General features: G+C 49.8%; 1 protein-coding gene across 1 annotated transcript; it reads left to right on the forward strand.

Moving 5' to 3' along the window:
• Positions 1-5,753: 5,753 nt before the first annotated feature.
• SRARP (steroid receptor associated and regulated protein) lies at positions 5,754-8,443 on the forward strand. Its single transcript, XM_025385222.1, has 3 exons — positions 5,754-5,879; positions 7,673-8,100; positions 8,147-8,443. Exons 1-2 carry the CDS (start codon positions 5,798-5,800, stop codon positions 8,098-8,100), a joined length of 510 nt encoding a protein of 169 aa, XP_025241007.1. The 5' UTR covers positions 5,754-5,797; the 3' UTR covers positions 8,147-8,443.
• The last annotated feature ends 7,050 nt before the right edge of the window (positions 8,444-15,493 follow it).

Here is a 15,493-nt window from a genome sequence, read left to right on the forward strand (position 1 = left end):
GGACGTTGGGAAAGGCTGCCAGTGGGGAAGATGCTCAGTGGCCCTTAAAACTCATCTCGGTTTTGCTCTATCTGTGCAGCCCATCCACTCCTGTGAACAGGAAGAGCACTCAAATGACAGCCCAGACACTAGACCCTCTTCCTCTTGACATCTGAACATGTTCTCCAGCCCCAGCATTTCCCAGGGTCCTGGGAGAGGGACAGCTGTCTTGTGGATTGTCCTTCTTCATCTGTGTATTGAGCACATACTCTGTGCTGGACGCCCTCTAGATGCATGGCCAAGTGACAAGAGCGACAAGAGCAAAACTCCGTCTCAAAGAAAACAAAAAAATTGTGGGCCAGGCACAGTGGCTCACGCCTATCATCTCAGCACTTTGAGAGGTCGAGACAGGAGGATCACTTGAAGCCAAGAGTTCAAGGCAAGGTCTGAACAAGGTTTGTAGGAGGTGATTGGTCAGCCAAGCAGCTATCTGACCAGAGAGCATTCCGGGCAGTGGGAATGGCTCATGCAAAGGCCCTGAGGCAGGAGCGTGATCCGTATGTTTGAGACCCAGAGGAGAAGTTTGCATCCGGCCTGGTGTGAGCAGGGGAGAGCGGCAGGCAGCTCAGGGAGAGAAGTCCCAGCTTCAAAGGCCTGCAGCTGGTGCAAAGCTCTAGCTGTTACTCGGAGCAGCTGGGGAGCCAGCAGAGGGTCCTGGGCAGAGGAGGGCTCAGCCGTGGCTCGGGCGTTAACAGGCCACATCGCACTGTCGGGAAGGAGAGGAGGACCAGCTGGCTAGTCCGGATAAGTGATGAAGGTGCTCAACCTAGGTAGGAGAAGGCAGGTGGTGAGAAGTGTCACCTCAGCATCATTGTGAAGGTGCCATCTGCATGATTTGCTCGAGGACTGAATGCAGATGGGGTGTGGAGGGAAAAGGAGAGTCCAGTCCACGGCCCCATGAGCCATGTAGGAGCCAGACTGAATGGGTTTTATTTATTTATTTTTGAGATGGAGTTTCACTCTTGTTGCCCAGGCTGGAGTGCAATTGTGCGATCTCGGCTCACCGCAACCTCCATCTCAAGTGATTCTTCTGCCTCAGCCTCCCGATTAGCTGGGATTACAGGCATATGCCACCACGCCCGGCTAATTTTGTATTTTTAGTAGAGATGGGGCTTCTCCATGTTGGTCAGGCTAGTCTCGAACTCCTGACCTCAGGTGATCCACCTGGCTTGGCCTCCCAAATGTTGGGATTACAGGTATGAGCCACTGTGCCTGGCGCTAAGTGGGTTTTAATTTCAGCTCAGTTAGCAGGGAGCTATATGACTGCACCAGGGCCGAACCACCCAGTCTTTGTGGAGACTGGGTTTTGCCATGTTGCCCAGGCTGGCAAGGAACTTCTGACTTCAAGTGATCCTCCTGCCTCGGCCTCCCAATGTGCTAGGATTGCAGGCATGAGCCACCATGCGCAGTTTAAAACATAATTTTTGACTGGGTGTGGTGGCTTATGCCTGTAATCCCAGCACTTTGGGAGGCCAAGGTAGACTGATCACAAGGTCAGTTCAAGACCAGTCTGACCAACATGGTGAAACCCCCGTCTTTACCAAAAATAAGCCAAAATTAGGAGCAGTGGCGTGTGCCTGTAATCCCAGCTACTGAGGAGGCTGAGGCAGGAGAATCACTTGACCCTGAAGGCAGAGGTTGCAGTGAGCCGAGATTGCACCACTGCACTCCAGCCTGGGTGACAGAGTATAACTCCATCTAAATAATAATAATAATAATAATAATAATAATTTTTAAGCCGGGGCAACATAGCGAGACCCTATCTCTACAAAAACTTTTAAAATTAGCTGGACATAGTTGTGTGCACCTGTATTCCTAGCTACTTGGGAGGTTGAGGTGGGAGGATGACTTGAGCTCAGGAGTTTGAGGCTCCCGTGAGCTATGGTTGTGCACTGTGCATTGTGGCATGCACCACCAAGCCTGGCTAATTTTTGTATGTTTAATAGAGATAGAGTTTCACCATGTTGCCCAGGCTGATCTAGAACTCCTGGGCTCAAGTGATCCACCTGCCTCAGCCTCCCAAAGTGCTGGGATTACAGGCATGAACTACGGTGCCTGACCAATAATAATTTTTAAATTTTAGAATAATTTCCAATGTATTGAAAAGCTGCAAAGGTTATACAGAGCTGTACACACCACATCCAATTTCCCCTATTGCCAACATGTTACATGACCATGGAATGTTTGTCGAAACTAAGAAAGCAACATCAGTACATTATTAGCGTCTAAACCCCAGGCTTTATTCAGATTTCACGAGTATTTCTGCAACGTCCTTTTCAAGATGCAATCCAGGATACCTCCATTGTAGCAAGTTTTCATGTCTCTTTAGTCCCCTCTGGCCTGGGACAGTTTTTGTCTCCCCTTGTTTTTCATGATCTTGAGAGTTTGGGGATTGCACGTGGATTTTACGGAATGTTCCTCAGTTTGGATTTGTCCAACGTTTTTCTCATATTTAGACTGGGGTTAGGAGTTTTGGGGTCGGAGACCACAGACATGAAGTACCCTTCTTGTCCAATGGTATCAGAGGTGTCTGCTATCACGTGTGTCCAGTTACTTCTTTGAAAAAACTGTGGGGCCAGGCGCAGCAGCTTACACCTATAATTCCAGCACTTTGGGAGGTCAAGGCAGGCATATTTCCTGAGATCAGGAGTTGGAGACCAGCCTGGCCAACATGGTGAAAACCCATCTCTACTAAACATACAAAATTTAGCTGGGCGTGGTGGCAGGCACCTGTAATCCCAGTTACTCGGGAAGCTGAGTCAAGAGAATCACTTGAACCCGGGAGGCGGAGGTTGCAGGTTGGAGTGAGCTGAGATCGTGCCATTGCACTCCAGCCTGAGTGACAAAAGCAAAACTCCGTCTCAAAGAAAAAACAACAACAACAACAAAAAAAACCAAAAAAACTGTGGGCCAGGCACGATGGTTCACACCTATAATCTCAGCACTTTGAGAGGCTGAGACAGGAGGATCACTTGAAGCCAAGAGTTTGAGACCCACCTGGGCAACATAGTGAGACCCTCCATTTCTACAAAAGGTTTTTAAAAAAATTAACCCGGTAAGGTGGCATGAGCCTGTAGTCCCAGCTAATCAGGAGGCTGAGGGGGGAGGGTTTGCTGAGGCTGGGAGGTCGAGGCTGCAATGAGCCATGATTGTGTCACTGTACTCCAGCCTGGGCAACAGAGTGAGACCCTGAAGAAAGCAAGACATTGTAGTAAGATATAAATTACCCAGTTACTTTTTAAGTCATATAACACAGGCAACAACATTTAGCTAAAATTTAATTTTTAAAAATTTTCTTTGTTATTTGCACAGTGTATTAGTTTTTTATTGATACTAAATAAAGTATCAGAATTTAGTAGTTTAAAGCAACACAAATTTTTTCTCTGTAGGTCAGAAGTTCAACGTGGGTCTCATTGGGTTAAAATCAAGGTGTTGGCAGGAAGTTTCTTCATGGAGTTTCCAGGGAAGGATCACTTTCCTTGCCTTTCCCAGCGTCTAGAGGCTACTGGCATACCTTGGCTCAGGACCCCATCCTCCCCCTCCAAAGCCAGCAAGGGAGGGTTGAATCCTCACTTCATATCTCTCTGGCCTTCTTCTGTTATCACATCTCTCTAATCCAGCCAGAAGAGGTTCTCCAATTTTTTTTTTTTTTTTTTTTTTTTGAGTTGGAGTCTCATTCCTGTCACGCAGGCTGGAGTGCAGTGGTGCAGTCTCAGCTCACTGCAACCTCCATCTCCCAGGTTCAAGCGATTCTCCTTCCTCAGCCTCCTCAGTAGCTGGGATTACAGGCATGCTTCACCACGCCCAGCTAATTTTTGCATTTGTAGTAGAGATGGGATTTTGCCTTGTTAGCCAGGCTGGTCTCGAACTCCTGACCTCAGGTGATCCACCCGCCTCCGTCTCCCAAAGTGCTGGGATTACAGGTGTGAGCCACAGCGCCTGGTGAGGTTCTCCAATTTTAAGGACTCATGTGATTAGATTGAGCTCACCCACGTACTCCAGAATAATCTCCTTTTCTCAAAATTCATACTCTTGATCACATCGGCAAAGTCCCTTTCGCCCAGTAAGGGGATACATTCACAAGCTTTGGGGATTAGGGTGTGGATATGTTTGGTGGCTAACTTGGCTACCAGGCATAGGTACCTCTTATTTCTGGAAGTGATACTGTTTCTATTTAGTAGAGCAATACCAAATTTCCTTTCAAAGTGCATTTCTTTCATCTGGGCCAGCAGCAGAAATAAAGTACAATAGGCTAGATGCGGAGGCTCACGCCTGTAATCCCAGCACTTTGAGAGGCTGAGACAAGTGGATCACTTGAGGTCAGGAGTTTGAGAGCAGCCTGGCCAACATGATGAAATCTTATCTCTACTAAAAAAAAAAAATATATACACACACACACACACACACACACACACACACACACAAATACAAAAATTAGCCAGGTGTGGTGGCACACGCCTGTAGTCCCGGCTACTTGGGAGGTTGACACAGAAGAATCACTGGAACCCAGGAGGCAGAGAAAGGTTGCAGTGAGCTGAGATCACACCATTGCACTCCAGTCTGGGCAACAGAGCAAGACTCCACCTAAAATAATATAAGAATAATAAAATTAAAATAAAGTACACTTCCGGCCAGGCACAGTGGCTCACACCTGTAATCCCAGCACTTTGGGAAGCCGAGGTGGGCAGATCACCTGAAGTCAGGAGTTCGAGACCAGCCTGACCAACATGGAGAAACCCTGTCTCTATTAAAAATACAAAATTAGCCGGGTGTGGTGGTGCATGCCTGTAATCCCAGCTACTAGGGAGGTTGAGGCAGGAGAATGACTCGAACCTGGGAGGTGCAGGTGTCGGTGAACTGAGATCGTGCCACTGCACTCCAGTCTGGGCAAGAAGAGCGAAACTCTGTCTCAAAATAAATAAATACATACATACATACATACATACATACATAAAATAAAGTGCACTTCTTTTTATTTTTCTTTCTTTCTTTTTTTTTCTTTTTTCTTTTTTTTTTTTTTGAGACGGAGTCTCTCTCTGTTGCCCAGGCTAGAGTGCAGTAGTGCAAACTCGGCTCACTGCAAGCTCCACCTCCCAGGTTCACGCCATTCTCCTGCCTCAGCCTCCAAAGTAGCTGGGACGACAGGTGCCCGCCACCTTGCCCGGCTAATTTTTTGTAGTGGAGATGGGGTTTCACCATGTTAGCAAAGATGATCTTGATCTCCTGACCTTGTGATCCACCCACCTTGGCCTCCCAAAGTGCTGGGATTACAGGCGTGAGCCACCGCGCCCGGCCAAGTGCACTTCTTTTTCAGTAAAAACAGTTGGCTGACTTCAAGGACATGTGAAGTAAGTAGTATTACATATAGTTCCTAGACAGGGGGAAAAAAAACAAACTGGTGGAACCCCTGGATAATGACTGAGGTTTGGGAAACTGAGGCTGGATGAGAAGGTTCCAGAGGCCTAACCTAAATCAGGAAGCAGCTGCAGTTGGTAGAAATCGTGTCTGTTTGGTCTGTTTGGTAGGAGGTCTGCCTCCCATTGACCCAACAATAGTCCTGTTGACATAACCCTGTTGATCAAAGCGATCCCCTGACTGCTCTGGGCCAGTTCCTTTGGCTCCTGGTGGAACGCACTCAGAGAATCCGGATCCGGTCAGTATAAAAGGTCCGGTCCCACAGTGGGGGAGCCACATCCTGGAAGAGTGGCCGAGGACAGCTCCCCTCCTGCCAGAGCTTAGCAGGCGCCGAAGTACCCACATGGCCCCCTCAGAAGACCGCAGGGACTGGAGAGCCAACCTCAAAGGCACCATCCGTGAGACGGGCCTGGAGACCAGCTCTGGTAAGAAACACCAGCTGGGGGCCGGGTGTGGTGCCTCATACCTGTAATCCCAGCACTTTGGGAGGCTGAAGCGGGCAGATCATGAGGTCAGGAGTTCAAGACCAGCTTGGCCAACATAGTGAAACCCCGTCTCTACTAAAAATACAAAAAATGTATGGTGTGGTGGCGGGCTCCTGTAATCCCAGCTACTCAGGAGGCTGAGGCAGGAGAATTGCTTGAACTTGGGAGGCGGAGGTTGCAGTGAGCTGAGATTGCGCCACTGCACTCCAGCCTGAACAACAGTGTGAGACTCCATCTCAAAAAAAAAAAAAAAAAGAAAGACCAGCTGGGGGTGGGGATCCAATGGCAAACATGCTACCTCCCTCGGGTTGCTGGGATTCTCAAGCCAAGGGCGGGCTTGTTTTATTTCCTGTGCTAGCCAACCTACTAGAACATAAGCTTCCTTCTGAGCCCACGTCATGGTTCACAGCACGTAGCTAAAAGAATGGATGTGTATGTTATTTGGGTAACTCAAAAAGTTCCCTTTTTAAGAGCACAGGCTTTAGATTCAGATGCACTTGCTCAGACACCTGCTTCATTGATAAATCTACTGGCTGGTTTGTCCATCCCTTTCCCCTGTGCTGGGATCTGAGCTGGGGGATTGCCAGGGCAGATGCCACCAGGTACCGATGGGATTCTCTGAGGCTGTGGACAAGATTATGTGGGGAGGGGGAGAGTAGCAAGATGCTCCCTAAGACCCACCAACACTTGTGCAGGCTGAGCCTCAGTTTTCTCGCCTGTAAAGATGGCCAGGGCTTTCCTCTCTTGGGTTGAGGACCGTGCTTTTCATAATGTGGTCCATGGACCAGGAAAATCGGCATCCTCTGGAGGCTTGTTAGAAATGCGAGTCTCAGGCCCCACCCCAGCCCCACTGCACTAGACTCTGCATTTTAACAAGCTCCCCAGGCAACTCATGGGAACAGCAAAGTTGAAAGGCACTGACATGTTGGACTCTGTGCTCCTGGAAGGCAGATGGATGGATGATAAGCAGAGACTTGAACTCAGGTCTCTCTGATGCTGAAATCCATACACTTAAACCCTGACTGTCCTCCTCTGTTGGGGTATCAACCAACTCAGTTAAACCCATCGAATGAATAAACAAATGGGCCTGGCGCAGTGGCTCAAGCCTGTAATCCCAGCACTTTGGGAGGCCGAGACGGGCGGATCGTGAGGTCAGGAGATCGAGACCATCCTGGCTAACACGGTGAAACCTTGTCTCTACTAAAAAATACAAAAAACTAGCTGGGCGAGGTGGCGGGCGCCTGTAGTCCCAGCTACTTGGGAGGCTGAGGCAGGAGAGTGGCATAAACCTGGGAGGCGGAGCTTGCAGTGAGCTGAGATCCGGCCACTGCACTCCAGCCTGGGTGACAGGGCGAGACTCCGTCTCAAAAAAAAAAAAAAAAGAATAAACAAATGAATTCAGGAAACCATGTCCCGGTCGGGTGCCTGTAATCCCAGTGCTGACTGAGCAGAGGCAGGATTTCTTGAGTCCAGGAGTTTGAGACCAGCCTGGGCAACATAGGGAAATCTCATCTCTACAAAAAATTTTAAAATTCACCAGGTGTGGTGGCATGAGGCTGTAGTCCCAGCCACTTAGGGGGCTAAGATGGGAGGATGGGTTGAGCCCCCTGAGGCTGAGGCTGCAGTGAGCCATGATCATGCCACTGCACTCCAGCCTGGGCGACAGAGCGAGACCCTGTCTCAGGGGAAAATCCCTTGCTTGTGCTCACTTTCGGTCTCTTCCTCCCTTCTAGGTGGGAAGCTGGCCGGGCATCAGAAGACCGTCCCCACGGCTCATCTGACTTTTGTGATTGACTGCACCCAGGGGAGGCAGCTCTCCCTGGCAGCAACCGCATCACCACCCCAAGCCCCCAGTCCCAGTCAAGGGCTTGTCACCCCACCAATGAAGACCTACCTTGTGTTCTGTGGGGAAAACTGGCCCCATCTGACTCGGGTGACCCCCATGGGTGGGGGATGCCTTGCCCAGGCCCGGGCCACCCTGCCGCTCTGCAGAGGGGCTGCCACCGCAGCTTCCTTCCCGGTCAGCCCGCTCTGCCCCCAGGAGGTTCCTGAGGCTAAGGAGAAACCTGTGAAGGCGGTGCCTGTGAGGTCTTCGCCTTGGGGAACAGTCAAGGATTCGCTGAAAGCCCTGTCCTCTTGTGTCTGTGGGCAGGCAGATTAGCTGGAAAGGCCAGGCTCTGATGCCCGGAGGCTGCAATTCCCAGGGCCTGGCCCTGCTTCCCCAGATAAGCAGGAGTCTTTTGTGCTTGAGCCAAGGAAAGATCATTAGATCCGCTAAGTGGCATCTGAAACATCCATCGAGTGGCAGAGGCGGGATAAGGCACCCGCACATGAAGAGATTCATTCATTCGTACAGCAAATATTACTGGTACATCTTCTACATGCCAGGCCCTGCAAAGTGCTGGGGAGATACCATGGTTTTCTTGGAGCTGGTATTTTTGGGGTGGAGGGAACCCAAACCGAATAAATAAAGTAACCCAATAAAGAAAGATGATTTTGAACAGTGGCGAATGCTCTGCAGGAACTGAGACAGGATGCTAGATGGAGAGTGATTGGGGTGAAGACCTTCCCTGATGCAGTGCTTGGGAAGGGCCTCTCTGCGCAGGCAAAAAAGTGTGATCTAAAAGATGAGAAGGGGCCAGCCCTGAGAAAATCCACCCTCCCCAGGGTCACCTGCTGTCATCTTACCCAGGGCAGGCCAGAGAGGAGGTCAGAATGCCCCAGCATGACGGGGAGGGGCAACGGGTTTCTTACTGCCATCTTAGCTCAGAGGCGAACGTGTAGGTCACTGCAAAGGCATGCCAGTGGGGGCTGGGAGGCTTAGGGAAGTTGGCTCCCAGGAGACTCCATCCCAGAAGGCCGCCCAGGTGGGACCTGGGGATCTGAGATGGGAAATAAGGGGACCTGGCTTCTCAAAAGGGAAGGAGGTGCTCAGAAATAGAGTATTATATTTGAACGAATGAAAATGAGACATATTATTTATTGAGCATCTACTGCATACCAGGCTCATGCTGCCTTCTAAGGATAAAAAAAAAAAAAAAAGGTTAGGGGAGGAGGTTCACCCCTCAGGGTAACTGTGTTCCCTGAGTAGGAGGTGGGGTTACTGGTGTGGCGTGAGGGTGTCTGTAAGTCTAAGAGATGCACAGCACTGTAAAAAACCCTAAATCAACCTATTTAAGGAAGTCAGTCTCAAGGCTCCCAGATAAAAATCACTGAGTTTTTATGTATTTATTTATTTTAGAGATAGAGTCTCACTCTATCACCCAGGCTGGAGTGCAATGGAACAATCACAGCCCACTACAGCCTCAAACTCCTGGACTCAAGTGATCCTCCTGCCTCAGCCTCCCGAGTAGCTGAGACTACAGGTGCACCACTCCGTCCAGCTTGACTTCTTTGAGTTTTAGTAGAGAAGAGGTCTCGCTGTACTGCCCAGGCTGGTCTTGAACTCCTGGCCTCAAGCTATCCTCCCGCTTCAGCTTTCCAAAGTGCTTGGATTACAGGTGTGAGCCACCGTATCCGGTCATTAATTTATTCAATGACTATTTTACTAGGTTCCTACAAATAATACCCACTAACATTTAACATGTATTGACCGTTTACTGTGTCACATAAACAACATGGGCACTATATTTGCCACCATTTTATAGGTTAGAGAGCTGAGGCACAGAGAGGTTGAAGAATGGACTCAAAGTTCCACAGACTGGTACCGTTGAGATTAGAACTCAGGCAAGCCTGGTGGCCATATTCTTGCTCGTAACTGTGAGGTATATACCCTCTCATCCTGGTAGCATCTCTTCTAGGCAGAGAGGGCACGCAGAGAATAAGTGTAACCCTGGCCTCAAGGAGCTCACAGCCAGGTTGGGGAGGCCAGAAAGAAGGCAGACAATTGCCATAACTTCTGAGAAGTGCAACAGTAAGGGCAACACAGAATGATGCTGGAGGGCAACCACTCCACTCCGGAAAGAGGAGATCAGGGAGGGCTTCCTGTAGGAAGTGATGCCTAAAATGAGATCTGACCAGTGACTAAGCTATACGAAAGGGTGGGGTGGGGGAGCAAGTGGGGAGTGCTCTGGGCAGAAGGAGCAGTCATTCAGTCTGGCTAGGGTAATCATCATTCATTTATTTATTCAGCAAGTATTTGTTGGGCACCCACTGAATGCCAGGCTTTGGACTAGACCATGTGATGGAGCAATGAATAAGACAATGAGGCCCAGCCACGAAAGAGCTTATCCTCTAGTTGGGGGAGACAGGCAATGCACACACACAAAACAAACAGATCAGAAAAGTGGCAGGAGGTCAGGCGCGGTGGTGGCTCATGCCTGTAATCCCAGCACTTTGGGAGGCCGAGGCGGGGGAGGCGGGGGAGGCGGGGGGAGATCACCTGAGGTCAGGAGTTTGAGATCAGCCTGGCCAACTTGGTGAAAATCCATCTCTACTGAAAATACAAAATTTAGCCAGGCGTGGTGGCGGGCACCTATAATCCCAGCTACTTGGGAAGCTGAGGCGAGAGAATTGCTTGAACCTAGAAGGCAGAGGTTGCAGTGAGCCGAGATCTTGCCACTGCACTCCAGCCTGGGTAACAGCAAGAGCAAGGCTGTCTCAAAAAAAAAAAAAAAAGAAAAAACAAAAAAAAAGTGGCAGGAGCTGCATCAGGTGAGGCCTGGCAGGCTACAACAAGACCTTTAGATCTTAGATTTTATTCCCAGATGGCAGCACTGGAAATTGTGAGCAGACAGTGTCATGGCCAGATATACCTTTGAAAAGGATCCCTCCCGGACTTCTGCCTGCAGGAGAGGAGGCACAGGAGGCTGAGTCTTAATCCTGACAAAAGAGAGCAATGGTTTGGACCAGAGAAGAGGATACAGTACAATCTGGGCGACATATGCCCATTGCACTCTCCTAAAGGCCCCAAGGACAAGGCTGCAGAGGGAATTTGAGACCCTCAAGGAGAAAGGCGGCCTGTGGCTGCACATCCAGCTTTTCACCAGCAGGTGTCACCCTCTCATCAGACAGGAGGACACTGGGGACACTGGGTCCAGGCCTGGACAGGGAAGGTGTGGACCTGCCGGGTCTGGGGCCAAAGCCTTGGGGCCAGCCAACCAGTGGGTCTGTTTTCCAGAAGCCAAACTCATTCTAACCAATACTCCTTTCATCCGGAATAATGAATGTTTATTTTATGCCAGGCACCCAGCAAAGTGACATTTCAGAATTGAACCCTGGGGGTCTTGGTGAGGATTCAGAGGAACCAGGCACTTATACCACTTATCCTTGCTCTGGAAAGGGAGCTGTCATCATTACTATTGATGTCGTCAGTTACTATAGCTGTCATCATTACAGGGCAATTGAATATGCACCCCACACCTCATCAGTTCACCTAACCCCAATCGTGAGGGGTTTCTCACGATTTCTCTTGCCATTTTACAGAGGAAACTGAGGCACAGAGAAGTTGAATACTTTGCCCAAGATCCCTAACTGGAAACCAGTAGAGCCCAAATCCAAACCTCAGGCAGCATGACTGCACACTGCGCCTGCAGTCCCATACTGTGCTGTAACCACACTGGTCACAGCCATTCAATCAGTGAGTGAAAAATGACCCAGCCCGGGACCCGGCAGCGTGTGGGGAGTGTCTGGGGACTGAATGGGTGGTGGGGCCCTCGCTGAGATGGAGCACACAGGTGGCGGAGCCAGTGGGGACATGGGGAGATGACAGGTTCAGGAGGCGGATGTCGCACGAGGGACTGTGGGACATGCCGGGGGTGGGGGATGCAGGCAGGTGGTGGCCCATTCCTCATTGGAGCTCTGGTCAGAAGCTGAGGCTGGCAATGGGGCTGCATTGGTATAGAGGTTGGTGATGAAGTTGCTCTGGGAAGGTGAGGTGTAAAACCAGTCATCAGCCCTGTGAGAAACCAACTTACCTGTCCAAACCCAAAGAATGGACTCAGAGGCACGGACAACAGTGGAAGAGAGACTTTTAATGAAGGTCTTACAAGATCAGGTGTCTGGTGGGCAGGGATACCCAGCACAGTTACAAGCAATTTACACCCTAGTGCGCAGGTCCCTCCCCTGGTTCCTCATAGGCTGAGTACTGTAGGATCACAATCTTCCTGGATGTCGCTTATTGGTTGTTGGGTAGGAGTTTTTAGGTGTTTTCTTTAGGATTTTCTTGTTGCATTTTGTTGCAGCCCACAATACATTGCAATCATAGCTTAGGGCTTTCTCAAGTATTTGACTTAATGACCTAGGTAGTCAGGCAAGCTGTTAAGAATAGACAAAGCGAGCTATTTTGCAGGCTAGTAAACTTTCATTTTAGACTCAACTTTTTTAGTTTGGGTGAGGGCAACTAAGGGGGCCCCCGATAAGCAGGCACCGGCTATCAAAGCAGGGGCCTAGTATATTCTTTTTGGGGACTCAAACCTTTTCAAGCCACTTTGTTTTGGAAATGGACCACTGTATACATTATTTCCTTTACGCCCAAGGTGACAAAGATGTGAAAAATTTGGAATAAGCAAAAAAATCACAAAAAATATCCAATACCATCTATGCATTGTCTGATTCTCAAGGGAGTGAGCATTTTTCTTTGCCTTTGAGCTATTTTACAACTCTTGTCTATTGTAAGTAGCCCATAGAAATGCAACATACTTCTTGTCTACAGACAAGCAGATTCTGTCCTGTCCTGTTCAAGTCCAGTAGACTCTCCTTCCCCACTGTGGAAGAGGTCAGTGTTACCTCTGTGCACATTCATTTCAATATTCCCTGACCTACAGATATCATCTGTTCTTTGCCTTCTTCTTTGAACTGGTTGTAACATCTTACTGGTTCCTTCATTAACCATGAATTAAGTAAAATCATCAGTGAGAATGTAAAATGGTACAACCACTTTGGGAAACAGTCTGGCAGTTCCTCAAACAAACATGGAGCTTTCAGAGGACCCAGCAATTCCGCTCCTGGATATATACTCAAGAGAAGTGAAAACATTCGTCCATGTGAAAATCTGCACAAACGGCCAGGCGTGGTGGCCGGTGTAATCCCAGCACTTTGGGAGGCCAAGGTGGGTCAATCACCTGAGGTCAGGAGTTCGAGACCAGCCTTGTCAACATGGTGAAACGCCATTTCTACTAAAAATATAAAATGAGCCAGCCGTGGTGGTGCATGCCTGTAATCCCAGCTATTCAGGAGGCTGAGGCAGGAGAATCACTCAAACCCGGGAGGCAGAGGTTGTAGAAAGCTGAGATTGCACTATTGCACTCCAGTCTGGGTGACAAGAGCGAAACTCCATCTCAAAAAGAAAAAAAACAAAATCTGCACGAGTGCACAGAGCAACACTAATCACCAAAACCAAAGGGTGGAACCAACCCAAGCATCCATCAGCTGATGAAAAGGTAAGCAAATTGTGGCGCAGCCATACAGCAGAGTATGTTTCAGCCTTAAAAAGAGACAGATTATTGGTCCATGCTACAATATAGGTGAATCTCGAAAACATTATACCAGGTGAAAGATGTCAAATACAAAATATATATATATATATATATATATATATTTTTTTTTTTAGACAGGTTCTCACTCTTATCGCCCAGGTTGGAGTATAGTGGTGTGTCTGGAATTCGTGGGTTCTTTGTCTTGCTGACTTCAGGCATGAAGCTGCGGACCCTTGTGGTGAGTGTTACAGTTCTTAAAGATGGTGTGTCCGGAGTTTGTTCGTTCAGATGTTCACATGTGTCTGCAGTTTCTTCCTTCTGGTGGGTTCAAGAGGTCTCGCTGATTTCAGGAGTGAAGCTGCAGACCTCCGCGGTGAGTGTTACAGCTCTTAAAGGCAGCGTGGATCCAAACAGCGAGCAACAAGACTTACTATAAAGAGTGAAAGAACAAAGCTGCCACAGTGTGGAAGAGGACCTAATCCGGTTGCAACTGCTGGCTCCCGCAGCCTGCATTTATTCCCTTATCTGACCCCACCCACATCCTGCTGATTGGTCCATTTTACAGAGAGCTGATTGGTCCGTTTTGACAGAGTGCTGATTGGTGCTTTTACAATCCTGTAGCTAGACACAGAGTGCTGATTGGTGTGTTTACAATCCTGTAGCTAGACACAGAGTGCTACACGGAAAAGTTCTCCAAGTCCTCACTAGATTAGCTAGATACAGAGCACTGATTGGTGCATTTACAAACCTTGAGCTACACACAGAGTACTGATCGGTGTATTTACAAACCTTGAGCTAGATACAGAGTACTGATTGGTGTATTTACAATCCCTTAGCTAGACATAAAAGTTCTCCCAGTCCCCACTAGACTCAGGAGCCCAGCTGGCATCACCCGGTGGATCCCGCACTGGGGCTGAAGGCGGAGCTGCCTGCCAGGCGCGCACCGTGGACCCGCACTCCTCAGCCCTTGGACGGCCGATGGGACCGGGTGCCGCAACACAGGGGGCTGTGCTCCTCGGGGAGGCTCCGGCCGCACAGGTGTGGGTACGGGGAGGCTTTGTATTTATTGAGTACGAGCTCAGGCAATCCACCCTCCTCAGCACCCTCCTCCCAAAGTGCTGGGAATGCAGGAGTGAGCCACCGCACCCGGCCATTTTTTATTTTATTTTATTTGAGTCGGGGTCTCACTGTGTCACCCAAGATGGAGTGCAGTGGTGTGATCACGGCTCGCTGAAGCCTCCATCTCCTAGGCTCCAGGGATCCTCCTACTTCAGCCCCCCGAGTAGCTGGGGCCACAGGTGCATGTCACCATACCAGCTAATTTTCGTATTTTGTGTAGAGACGGGTTCTTGTCGTGTTGCCCAGGCTGGTCTCTAAACCTTGGGCTCAGGCAATCCTCTCACCTCAGCCTCCTGAACATGTGCTACTTCCATCCGAGTTTGAAGACAGGGTTTAGGAAGGGGCTTTGAACATCTGCCTGGGCTCTTTGTGCTCTGGCTTTCGAGGGCTTCCTGGAGGAGGAGGCCTTTGGCCTGGGCTAGGCCTTCAGAGTGAGGAAACCTTCTAGGTCCTCTCTGCCAGTCCCAGTCTCTGGTATTACCTGACCTGGACTTTCTCACAGGTCTCCAGCCCCAGAGAGCTGCGTCTTTTCAATTTCCCCTACCTCCTGCCCGGGCCCACCCGCAAAGCTACAAGATGCAAGAATCACCTTTCCATGTGGGGGCTGCCAGGGTGGGAGGAGGGGAGCTGCCTCAGCCCATTGGTGGTGGCGACTGATCCAGGTTGACCCAGCAGAGGGCTTTCCAGAGCCATAGCAAGGATTCACATCCCAACCGTGCCACCTCCAGGCTGGGTGACCTTGGGCCAGTTGCCTGACCTCGCTGATCCTCCGTGTCCTCGGCACACCATTAATCATAGTAACCTGCTTTGCAGGACTCTTGTGGGAATCAGCAGTGTGCCTGGCACACACTAGTTGCTCAATGAATGGGACGGCTATAATTACTCTTCCGGGTGGGGGGCGGGGCGCAGCGCCTGCAGCCAGGCCTATATTTAGCCTGGAAGGAGGTTGGGGGCGCTGGGAGACAAAGCGCGGCTGCCAGTCTGGGCGCCCAGGGGGCGGAGCCGGCGAAAGCCCCGCGG

The sequence above is a fragment of the Theropithecus gelada genome, chromosome 1, assembly GCF_003255815.1.
Source record: "Theropithecus gelada isolate Dixy chromosome 1, Tgel_1.0, whole genome shotgun sequence".
Classification (NCBI taxonomy): domain Eukaryota; kingdom Metazoa; phylum Chordata; class Mammalia; order Primates; family Cercopithecidae; genus Theropithecus; species Theropithecus gelada.

Coding starts and splice junctions, on each gene's coding strand:
- SRARP (XM_025385222.1), top strand. CDS start 5,798: ATGGCCCCCTCAGAAGACCGCAGGGACTGGAGAGCCAACCTCAAAGGC. Junction 5,880..7,672: donor GGGCCTGGAGACCAGCTCTG/GTAAGAAACACC, acceptor CCTCCCTTCTAG/GTGGGAAGCTGGCCGGGCAT.